Consider the following 12,643-nt stretch of genomic DNA (forward strand, 5'->3'; position numbering starts at 1 on the left):
TTTTGATCACACTACTCCTTGTCAAGTTTTGTTTGATACAGCAATAATCCCACAGCAATGCCAATGGCACTATGTAAATGCATTATTGGCATTGTTGTTGATGAAGGACCCCTTCAGTGAGTTACTAGAAAGCTTCTGACAAAATTTGGAACAAATCCCAATGCACATGAGCACCTGGATGACCTAATGGAAAAGTCCTCCACATGTCACAAATAATCCATATGTGTGCCATGTATTACCAACACCGTCAAATCAACAGTTCTACTTCTGTGATACAGCCTATCTGCACATTAGAAGACAGAGAGGAAAACCAGCTTGATAAAATAATATTGAAGTTTGCTGATCTTACCAAGTTAAGATGCATGGCAAACCGAGGATGGATACAGGGATTGCAGGCAAATATAAGCTGGTTAGTAGAGTGGGCAGATCGGTGGCAAATGCAGTTTAATGTTGAGAAATATGGTCATAGTACATTTTGGAAAAACATGAGTGAAAGGAAGTATAAGCTATATGGTCAGATTGTTTGTATCATGTTTGAAATGATGGAGCACAGGCAGAAAAGGCAATTATAAGACAAATGAAGTTCTTAGTTTATGTAACAGCCAGGGACTGATGTTTATTTCTGCAAGATATTGGTTAGGTCACAATTGAAAAATTGCATGCAGTCTAAACACATCATACTACAGCCACAAAAAGAGCATTGTAAAGGTTCACGAGTATGATACTAGGAATGAGAAGCTATAGCTACAAACAACAGCTTGAAAAACTGAGGCATGTAAGAACTGCACTTGTACAGAAACCAGCCTTACCAGGTACGCTACTGTTAAAGTTTGATCAATAATGGCCTGGGCACCAAGTTGAACTTCATTAATTAATCCTTTGAAAGGGAAGGGAACAAACAGTAAGTTAAACTTGATTGAAGTTAACTAATATTAAGAGAGAAAATATATTATGTAGAATTAGCCTTTCAGCATCAGAACCTCTTGCATTTTTATTTCGGAGGGGGGGGGGGGGTGGGTGTCAACCTCTAATTACCCTCCCCTCCTTGTTCCCCATCCCCCGGGGACCTGTATCTGAGAAGGTGAGGAGGTGACAGGGCTCCAGGGATCTGCCAATGTCGCTCAGACGTTGCTGCCAGGATACAATAAGTATGGTCTGATAATGGCTTCTGTAGGTACTGGACCTATCTGAGGTGCTGGAACCAGGCCACAGGTGAGTCAGGGCAGCAGGGGTTTCACGAGTTGGGGGTCGTGGGAGAGTGGGTTGTAGGGGTTCAGCAGCAAGGATGGGGGGGGGGGGGTGGTGGCTATCAGCGGGCTCCCCACTTCTCAATGCTGGGTCGCTTGATCATGCACTGTGCCTTTTAATGTGGGGTCCCCCAAACCCGACTCCCACCCCCACCCCCACGCATGTTTTCTTGCCGTGCTCTTCATGAAGTGACAGGCCTGCCCTCCACTGGGCTAATACTAGCGGCAGTGGGATGAGGCCGTTAATTGAGCATTAATTTCCCACTTAAGGGCCTCAATTGGCGGCAGGGCGGGAAAGCTTTCCACGGGCCTTCCCACCCTGCACTTAATTTGGGTGGAGACAGGAAGTTGGCAAGGATCCGCCCCGCCACCCTCCTGTCCAAATAAATGCTCTCCCCATCTCCAAACCCAATGCGGGGAAGAGTATAAAATTCCCCGTGTTGTAAACCCCAGTGCCAAGAGAGGGAAGAGTGCCCTTGCTTGTCTCCTTTGAATGTATCTATTGACTCTACATTTTGTAGACTGACTCCTGTCTCCATTTCGCCCAGTTAGCAATAGTGGAAGGTGTGTTTTTCTAGTTTAGCTAGTGTCCTAGTTTATTTACCTATGAGAAAAGTTCCGATTTGATACGCCCAATGTTCAAAACATATCATAATCATGCTAGGAATTGCCAGCCGTGAAAAGTGGTCCCACTCCTGCAGGCAGTCAATCGACCATCCTACACAAAAAAAAATGGAGTTACTAACACAGAATAGACAGTATCTGAGAAGCACATAAGGAGAAAGGGAAATAGGGCAGATAGAAAAACTTTCATATCATCCAGCTCACCTCAGCTTTCACATTGGCCCTGGGTTTCTCTCTGGGGTATATTTTGCCATGAAATTTGTCAGTGTTAAGGGCGATTCTGCAATCTGTGGGAAACTGCACTCATTACAGGAAGCGCATTGTGAGAAATCGTGGCAGTGCTGGATGGCACCAGTAATGCGAGGGAACATTTGCTTCTGATCTCCTCAGTGGTCAGTAACGTCTGGACTCTCACAGAAACCATGGCCATTTGTGCAAGAGAACTAATAGTACTGGTGGGAATGTTGCACAGCATGAACCAAGACAGGAAGGAGGAGCAGAAGGAAAAGTAGGAAACAAATCAATAAATAAGAACCTTCAAAGCAAGCGAGTATTGTACACAGATAGGGGATTGAATGAGACTCCCATGAAACGTCCTGTCCAATTTTTCTCTCCTTGCATTTCATTGGAAAGGGGAATTGAGGAGGTGTATACTGGGTGAGTAATTGAATTTCACATCATTGCCCAAAGTGTAAGTTACCCCCTGGGCCCTACCTGTCCAGGTCTTAACGTACAACCTTTTCCATCGAATGTATACAAACAGAAGAATAACTTGACAGTACTGAGAGACAACATTGGCAGCAGCCGAGCCTCTGAAAGACAAGTTAGCATATTAAAAGTAGCTTCAAATGAAGCCTGGTTCTGTGGAAGTTTTATTTATCAGATATTATAAAATGTTTTTAAAGTTCTTTGCTACTTACGACACTCCCAATGTCAGCACATGGAGTAAGAGATAATTGATCACAGCATTTAAGATGTTGGCTATGAAACTAGTGAACATCTGAGGCATGATGATTCCCTGAGGTGGGAACAAATCAATAAAGTCAGTCCTCGGAATTGCCCTTCAATAAACCAACAGGGTGTGTGACACGGTGCCACGATAGCAGGAAGATAGGGTGCAACTGCTCTCCCAATGTCCGTGTTTGGGGTACAATGAGCCCTGATCTAACATGATCCCTTTTCCCTCACTTGAATCAGGCTCATTGCTGGAACTTGCCATTTGCTGTTAGATCAAGAAATTCAAATTCCCTGTGCTCCAGGGAGCTTCTCCATCTATCATTGCTATCTGATAAGTGTCCCATTCAACCATTCCCCCTGATGCTGCTATTCCACACTCTCTGAGTTGGATTCAACAATGGAATAATCTACAAATAAGGGAAAGTAAGGGTTCCTCCTTGGATAGCTCGCTCCCTAATGCCCGTGTGCCTGTGTGCACACATGCAATGATATTACCAATTGTGAGTACATCTGGGGAGTGATATACAGTCATTGAAAACAAAACGACTGCGGTAATTTTCGCATTCAGTCTGGGTGATAATCTGGCAAAACAGAATGCCTGCCCATTGTGGAAGCCACCCAATTTTATCCTTTTGATTTCATTGGCATGAAAATTGGACGGGTTCTACATTGGACGATTGGCTCCACTGGATTACTGTCCAGGCAGTGAATATGGAAATGACCCTCACTCAGTCCCTTTGGGCTGAGAAACTAGTTTCATTTATTCAGCCACAAGGAGTAGTTGAGGTGAACAGCATAGACATATTAAAGGGGATGGAGAAAGGAATCGAAGGGTATGTTGAAGGGGTTTGATGAAGAACAGTGGGAGGAGGCTCGTGTGGAGAATGGACACCAGTGTGAATCTAGAGGGCTGAATGGTCTATTTCTGTGCTGTAAATATTTTGTAATATGATATGAGTGTAGCTACTTTGTCCAAATTAGCTCCTGAAATATTTTGCGCAATCTGCCCAATTGCAGTTAACCATCAAAATAAGGGAAATAAAACCAAAGACTCCCAAATGTATCTTACTGCAATAATTATTAAAGTAATTTCATGCACACTTCAAAATTCAGTGACTTTACCTGATTCTGAAGGTATCTGATCTCTAAGTTATGAAGAAATACTGCCTATGAAAGAATATTGAAAATAATTAGCATCAATTTGGGGCGGCACAGTGGCGCAGTGGTTAGCACCGCAGCCTCACAGCTTCAGCGACCCGGGTTCAATTCTGGGTACTGCCTGTGGGGAGTTTGCAAGTTCTCCCCGTGTCTGCGTGGGTTTCCTCCGGGTGCTCCGGTTTCCCCGGGTGCTCCGGTTTCCTCCCACATGCCAAAGACTTGCAGGTTGATAGGTTAATTGGCCATTATAAATTGCCCCTATTATAGGTAGGTGGTAGGGAAATATAGGGACAGGTGGGGATGTGGTAGGAACATGGGATTAGTGTGGGATTAGTATAAATGGGTGGTTGATGGTCGGCACAGACTCGGTGGGCCGAAGGGCCTGTTTCAGTGCTGTATCTCTAAACTAAACTAAACAATCACTATTGAAATACAGAAGAAAGTTACATTCATACATCTCTCAAAAATTTGAGCCAGACCTGTGTTCAACCTGACTGTAGAGCATTTGCACAGGCCCTGTATGGCTCAAAATATAATTGCCTAGAACTTGAAAAGTCCAAGCTCTGCATAACCATGTCAGCCATGGCTCAGTTGGTAGCACTGTTACTTCTGAGTCAGCCGATTGTGTGTTCAAGTGCCACTCCGAAGGGGTGTGAAAATCTAGGATGACACTCCCAGTTCAGTACCGAGGGAGTGCTGTACCGTTGGAATTGCCATCCTTTGGTTGAGATGTTAAACCATGGCCCCATTTGCTCCATTAGGTGTGGGGGAACAATTCATGGAATGTATTCAAGATGCTTTTCTAGATTAGTATGTCAAGAAACCAACAAGGGAACAGGCTGTTTTAGATTTTGTTGTATGGAATAAAACAGTTAATTAATAACCTTGCGATAAAGGAGCCTCTGGGGAAAAGTGATCACAACCTGACTGAATTTTATGTTGTGTTTAAGAGTGATTCAGTGAAGTCTGAAACTAGGGTCTTAATTCTAAATAAAGCAAATTACGTAGGTATGAGGGGCAAATTGGCTAAGATAGATTGAGAAAATATATTAAAAGATATAATGGTTTATAGGCAATGGCATTTAAAGAATTCATTCATATTCCTTAAGGAATAAAACAAAAACCACAGGAAAAGTGGTCCAACAGTAAACTAACAAAAGCAGTTAAAGATAGTATTAGATTGAAGAAAGAATGTTGCCAAAAAGTGTAGTAAGCCTGAGGATTATGGGTATTTTGAAATTCAGCAAAAGATGACGAAGAAACTGATAAAGAAAGAGAAAATAAGATATGAAAGAAAACTGGCTAGACACATAAACACAGATTGTAAAAGCATCATAGGTATGTAAAAAGGAAGAGATTAGTGAGAGTAAATGTTGTCTCTTAGCAGCAGAGACAGGAGGAATTATAACGGTGAATAAGGATATGGCTGAGACATTAACCAAATACTTTGTAATTGTCTTCACAATAAAAGACACAGAAATATTCCAGAAGTTCTGAGGAACCAAAGGTCCAATAGAAATGAGAGACTTAAGGGTATAAGTATTAGTAAAGAAACAGTACTGGAGAAATTTATGGAACTAAAAGCCAACAAATCACCTGGACCTGCCAAATCACCTCGGGTTTTAAAAGAGGTGGCTACAGAAATAATGGATGTTTGGGTTTTGATCTTCCAGAATTCCCTAGATTCTAGAATGGTCCCCATGGATTGGAAGACAGCAAACGTAACCCTGCTAGTCAAGAAAGGTGGGGGAGTAGGGGGGAGATGAGGAGGTGAAAGAGAACTGGGAACTATAGGCCAGTTAGTCTGATAACAGTAGTAGGAAAAATGCTAGAATCTATTACTAGGGACGTGATAATAAGTTACTTAGAAAATCATAACATGATTGGGTAGAGGCAACATAGATTTGTGAAAGGGAAATCGTGTTTGGCAAATCTATTAAAGATTTTTGAGGATGTAACTAGCAGGGTGGATAAGGGGAACCAGTAGATAGAGTGTATTTGTAAGATGCCACACCAGAGATTATGAAACAAAATTAGAGCTCATAAGTGTGAGAGTCTTAGGAAATCCCTACATCAGGTTTTCTTGCTGGTTAATGAGAACTTAACTTAAATACTATGATTGACTGATTGTAAATTACAGTTTTACTAGTTGTGATATAATAATGCTTATACTGAACTATATTTGTATTCCTGCTAGTGATACGCCCTGGTTAGAAACAGCTGAGCAGTGACTAGATGGGAAAGTGTGGTTTGGGCTTTCATTGACCAAATGTTTTATTGGCCCCAAAGGGTTTAAAAGAGACCAAATGATGAAAAGGTAAAGTTCAAGCAGACCGTGAAAACTGACAGGCTGCTATGAGAACCAAAAGATATCACCTTGGTAGAATTACAGAGGCCCAAATACAGAGCAAACAATAGTACTTGAATCCTAGCTAAGATAGCTAGATGCAAGGCCACCATGTTTTCTGTGCTTTGCTCAGGCACTAGCATTGAAATGTCAACATGCTGATAAGGGTCCAAAAGTTGAGAAAACAGCTGATGTTAGGGATCATAAGATACTGACCTGGCCTGGGCGGGCAGATACATGGCATCTCTTGCAATTGAGCAGCTCAAATCATAGCAAGGCAATGATGAGGTTAAACCAGTCTCCATAGGCTTTGCTGTGTAACAAGAGTGTGAGAAAGGGTTCTCCGAGCCCTTAAAGTGTAGAGCTATTCCACCAGAGGAGGCTTGGGACCATCCCACAGATGAACCCTCACGGAAGAATGGGCTGGCAGGTGGCCCACACGTGCACATGTTGCATTAAATGCGCGACAGTGCCTGGTACACAACCATTGGGTATATTCACGTGGAGATTGTGCTTCTACCCAGGGAGTAATGATACTTTGATACTACTGCTCAAACATTGGCATATGTCAAATCTTACTTGTACTAAATAAAGTAAAACCACTGTCACCAATAAGGGTATCACTGAATCATTTCAGAACTAGAAAATGAAGGGGTTAAAGGGTTATTTGTCTCTGACACCTGGGGATTATATATTAGTATGGATTGAGGGTTGGTTAGTGAACAGATTATGAGCATAGGAATAAACAGATTATTTGCGGGTTGGCAGGCTGTAACTGGTGGAGTATCACAAGGATCAGTGCTTGGGCCTCAGCTATTAACAATCTATATTAATAAGTTAGATGAGGGGACTAAGTGCAATGTATTCAAGTTTGCTAATGATACAAAGTTAGGTGGAAAGGTAAGTTGTGAGGAGGCTACAAAAGGATTTGGGCAGGTTAAGTGGGATTAATGTAGGATTAGTATAAATGTGTGGTTGATGGTTGGCGTGGACTGGGTGGGCCAAAGGGCCTGTTTCGCTGCTGTATCTCTCTATAAGTGAGTAGGCAAGAATTAGGTAGATGGAATATATTGTGGGGAAATGTAAAGTGATCCACTCTGGTCGGAAAAATAGCAAAGCAGAGATTTTTTTAAATGTTACTCTTCAGGGGGATCTAGGTGTCCTTGTATGCAAATCATAGAAAGCTAACATGCAGCTACAGCAAGCAATTAGGAAAGCAAATCATAAGTTGTCCTTTATTACAAAGGGATTGGAGTATAAGAGTCAAGATAGCTTACTGCAATTATACAGGGCCTTGGTGAGACCACATTTGGAGTACTATGTGTAGCTTAAGTCTCCTCATCCAAGGAAAGATATACCTGTCTTAGAGGGAGTGCAACAAAGGATCACTGGATTGATTCCTGGGAGGAGGGAATTGCCCCATCAGGAGAGATTGAGTAAACTAGGCCTATATTCCCGGAGTTTAGAAGAATGAGTAGTGATCTCATTGAAACATGTGAATTTCTGAAGTGGCTTAACAGGATAGATGCTGATAGGTTGTTTCTCCTGGCTGGCTGGTGTGTCTAAAGTTAGAGGCCTCAGACTCAGAATAAGGGGTTGGACATTTAGGATTGAGATGAGGAGACATTTCTTCAGTCAAAGGGTTGTGAACTTTGGAATTCTCTACCAGAGAGAGCTGTGGATGCTCAGTCATTGAGTGTATTCAAGTCAGAGATCAATAGATTTTTGGATACTAAGGGAATCAAGGGATCTGGGAATAATGTGGGAAAATGTAGCTGAGGTATAAGATCAGGCATGATCTTATTGAATGGCAAAGCAGGTTCAAGAGGCCAAATTGACAACTCCTGCTCCTATTTCATATATTAAGCTCACATATGAAGAACATGTTAATTGTATGACAATTCTGTATAATTAATTAATTATATGCAGATGGAAGGCATTAAATGGGTTTCACTTGAGCTCATATTTATTGAAACTGTGGTGTGGTTGAGTTAGGAGGTCTATGGTTGTAATGTTTCACTCTGTAAATAAGTGTTAGACTGAGTAAAGATTGGCTCCAGTGCTATCCTTCACCAACTGACTTTTTTTTTATAAAGAGATACAGCACTGAAACAGGCCCTTCGGCCCACCGAGTCTGTGCCGACCAACAACCACCCATTTATACTAGTCCTACATTAATCCCATATTCTCTACCACATCCCCACCATTCTCCTACCACCACTAGGGGCAATTTACAATGGCCAATTTACCGATCAACCTGCAAGTCTTTGGCTGTGGGAGGAAACCGGAGCACCCGGCGGAAACCCACGCGGTCACAGGGAGAACTTGCAAACTCCACACAGGCAGTACCCAGAACTGAACCCGGGTCGCTGGAGCTGTGAGGCTGCGGTGCTAACCACTGCTATATTCTGGAATATAACAGAACAGTGACTTTGGTGAGGTACTGGAGCTCTGATTGTACGTATCTTTGTGTTGTTCAAGACTGCTTCTACTATCTAGCCATGGAAAGCTGAGACATTATGGATCCCAAATTGAGATCAGTTGGGGGATCATCCTGATAAGTCTGGCATACTGAATGGAGCAGTTTTAAAAAAATTTTTTTTAGAACATTACAGCACAGTACAGGCCCTTCGGCCCTCGATGTTGTGCCGACCTGTGAAACCATCTGACCTACACTATTCCATTTTCATCCATATGTCTATCCAATGACCACTTAAATGCCCTTAAAGTTGGAGAGTCTACTACTGTTGCAGGCAGGGCGTTCCACGCCCCTACTACTCTCTGAGTAAAGAAACTACCTCTAACATCTGTCCTATATCTATCACCCCTCAACTTGAAGCTATGTCCCCTCGTGTTTGCCATCACCATCCGAGGAAAAAGACGCTCACTATCCACCCTATCTAACCCTCTGATTATCTTATATGTCTCTATTAAGTCACCTCTCCTCCTCCTTCTCTCCAACGAAAACAACCTCAAGACCCTCAGCCTTTCCTCGTAAGACCTTCCCTCCATACCAGGCAACATCCTAGTAAATCTCCTCTGCACCCTTTCCAAAGCTTCCACATCCTTCCTATAATGCGGTGATCAGAACTGCACGCAATACTCCAGGTGCGGTCTCACCAGAGTTTTGTACAGCTGCAGCATGACCTCGTGGCTCCGAAACGCGATCCCCCTACTAATAAAAGCTATCCAGTTAGTCACAGGGAGATCCACTGTGATCTTTGCTGGCTGGACTCTTCTGGGTCAGTCCACATTCAGGTAATGAATGTGTCAAGTTCTTTAATGAGTTGTGTGTGTGTGGACGCTGCCAAAAATAGTTTACTTACAGGAAGACCAGGAATAAATATCTTCACATAGAGTTGTGTTAACCTGCAAGGAATGTAGAAGATGTTGATAACAATAGGGAAATCATAGAACATCACCACCTGTAACCAAAGGTAAACTCAAAACGCAGAAGCAGTGTATACCATCTACAAGATGAAACTTGCCAAAGCTTCTATAGCTCAGGAATAGGCACTGACATGTTGCACAACAGACATTTGACAAAATTATTGACAAAGCACGGACATGGGGCAATTAATCTGTATATAAGGTGTATTGCCATCAAAACACAATCCGATTTAAAACACATTTCTCCCTATAAATAAAGTAGCTAAGCATACAAACATCATGGAGAGAAGCACAACTGCATTAGCTAGCTGGCAAGCAAAATAATATGTAATGCCAATGCAAGATACTTTTGTTGACAGAATAGAGCTAGTACTAATGTCCTTTAGGGAAGGAAATCTGCTGTCCTTACCTGGTCTGGCCGACATGTGACTACAGACCCACAGCAATGTGGTTGACCCTTACATGCCCTAGCAAGCCACTCAGTTGTATCTAACTGCTACGAAGTCCAAATGGACTGCAGCGGTTCAAGGGCAATTAGGGATGGGCAATTAATGCTGGCCTAGCCAGCAACACCCAAATCCCATGAATGAATAAAAAAAAAACACTATGTCACGGTGTGGTAGATGGACTTTATTGGATGACCGCTGTGGATTCACACTGTGTCAGGGGTGAAAATTCATCCAATAAACCATGAAACTCAAGGAGAGGATTGTTATTGTGGTTATTGAGGTGATACAGGAGAAAAATCAACAATAGGAAAACAGACAGACATAGTCATGCTCATGAAATCATACCTTACAGACAATGTCCCAGACACTGCCATCACCATCCCCGGGTATGTCTTGTCCCACCGGCAGGACAGACCCACCTGAGACGGTTGCACAGTGGTATACAGTAGGGAGGGATTTGCCCTGGGAGTCCTCAACATCGACTCCGGACCCCATGAAGTCTCATGGCATCAGGTCAAACATGAGCAAGGTAACCTCCTACTGATTACCACCTACCGCCCTCCCTTAGCTGATGACACCACTTGGAGGAAGCACTGAGGGTGGCAAGGGCACAAAATGCACTCTGGGTGGGGCACTGAAACAGGCCCTTCGGCCCACCGAGTCTGTGCCGACCATTAACCACCCATTTATACTAATCCTACACTAATCCCATATTCCTACCACATCCTCACCTGTCCCTATACATCCTCATCCGTCCCTACATTCCCCTACCACCTACCTATACTAGGGGCAATTTATAATGGCCAATTTACCTATCAACCTGCAAGTCTTTTTGGCTGTGGGAGGAAACCAGAGCACCCAAAAGGAAACCCACACAGACACAGGGAGAACTTGCAAACTCCACACAGGCAGTACCCAGAATTGAACCCGGGTCCCTGGAGCTGTGAGGCTGCAGTACTAACCACTGTGCCACAATGGGGAATGAATGGGAAAGAGGGACTAACTGATCGGCCTCCTTCTGTTCTAGACTATTCTATAATCCTATTTATTCTCTAAAGAATCAAACAAGCAGCTGTTCTGGTCTTTAGAGGAATGTATATCGAACTCCTAATAAGATGTGAGTTTAAATCACGGGATCACTCAGTCTAACTTCTTCAATTTTTGGTCAGACTGCAAAGGATCTTGGGGGGAGGAAAAAAATTGACTCAATTCTTGAACTGAAATGTTCCTCCAGCCAGCCTATTACAGAGTGGACTGACTCATAGAGTTTGTGGAAAGCATCAATGGAATGATATATTAACCCTCCTGAAATCCCCCTCATTCCAAGGATTTAAGTCTACCTTATTCAGTTCTACAATAGGTTTCTTTTCTTACGCTATTTCCCCTTTTGAATTTTAAGTTAGTTTCTCATTCCCAGCATGTGACCTGTTGCTATTCTCTATCGATTCTGCTCTTATGTTGGATGTCAGATGAAGTCCACTGCAAGATGATTGACTCACTATTTCATTGGCCCACTCTCTATTGGGGAAACTATCTGGCCTCTGCTTGACACCGATCCAGCTGAGATTAACCCCTCACTATATGTAAATATGCAAGCTGGAACCTCCATCCTAACATTCCTTGACCCAACACTTCTGTGTTCACTAACACGCTCTGCCTTTGGGGCTGCAAACTCAGGATGGCCTTCTTTCTGTCACACAAACATCATCAATTATTCTCTTTTGTAATAAATAAATAAGACAAGACTCTCACTTGGCTACTGCAGGAGACAGTTTGAAAGCCAATAAAATGTGTTCGATGTTGATGAAGATAGCCCAGCAGGGAAAGCAAGCTATCATGAGAATGAGAATCCCTCTTTGGAGAATCACTCCAATTCGCTTCAAGTTCTTACTGCCATGTGTCTGAAAATCAGAGCAAAAGTTTTGTTAAAATGAATTGGATCAATATTGACCACCCCATTCCGATGGACACTATGGGCTGGATTTTCCTGCAGGCTTCTGAACCCGCCATCAGACTCAAATGTGGATCAGAAACTCACACAGTCTGGGAAACAGTCACTCATTGTGATTTTCCAGGGCTGGCCAATTAATGGCCAGAGGGTGGGCTCACGGTCCAATTAAGGGCGGCAAGCTGGCTCTCAAAGCTGGAGGGCCAATCAGAAGCCTTCCAGCTTGAATGCAGCAGCGGGTTGCCATGGCAGGAAAATGAGGGAGAGGGCACTTCAAAATGAAGGTGCACTTACTCCAGCTTTTTAAAAGTTATATTAAAAAAATCTTTTGCAGCCAGCCCACCATTGTGTGGGGGGATCCCTCTAGAGGGTGGCCTGAGGCTGCTGCTGCACCCAGGTTTGCAGGGAGGGCCTCTAGGGCTGCCCAGAGCGCTGCCCCCCCCACCCTGGTGTGCTGCCAGCAAGTCACCTCCAGGCAGTCAAATTGGCCCCCACCGCCTCTGGGAATCTGCAGGCCGAATGG

General features: G+C 43.4%; 1 protein-coding gene across 4 annotated transcripts in view; it reads right to left on the reverse strand.

The window, feature by feature from the left end:
* The window catches only part of LOC137346786 (multidrug and toxin extrusion protein 1-like), a 42,205-nt gene that overhangs the window by 18,613 nt on the left and 10,949 nt on the right, over nucleotides 1-12,643 (reverse strand). For all 4 annotated transcript variants that reach the window (XM_068010636.1, XM_068010635.1, XM_068010632.1 and 1 more), the window contains 7 exons: nucleotides 11,925-12,073; nucleotides 9,660-9,702; nucleotides 3,951-3,995; nucleotides 2,792-2,889; nucleotides 2,586-2,683; nucleotides 1,852-1,965; nucleotides 810-877 (listed from right to left, as the gene is read on the reverse strand). In XM_068010636.1, the coding sequence (XP_067866737.1) occupies nucleotides 810-877; nucleotides 1,852-1,965; nucleotides 2,586-2,683; nucleotides 2,792-2,889; nucleotides 3,951-3,995; nucleotides 9,660-9,702; nucleotides 11,925-12,073 (615 nt within the window). The remainder of the gene's footprint in view (nucleotides 1-809; nucleotides 878-1,851; nucleotides 1,966-2,585; nucleotides 2,684-2,791; nucleotides 2,890-3,950; nucleotides 3,996-9,659; nucleotides 9,703-11,924; nucleotides 12,074-12,643) is intronic.

The sequence above is a fragment of the Heterodontus francisci genome, chromosome 30 (genome assembly GCF_036365525.1).
Source record: "Heterodontus francisci isolate sHetFra1 chromosome 30, sHetFra1.hap1, whole genome shotgun sequence".
Classification (NCBI taxonomy): Eukaryota; Metazoa; Chordata; class Chondrichthyes; order Heterodontiformes; family Heterodontidae; genus Heterodontus; species Heterodontus francisci.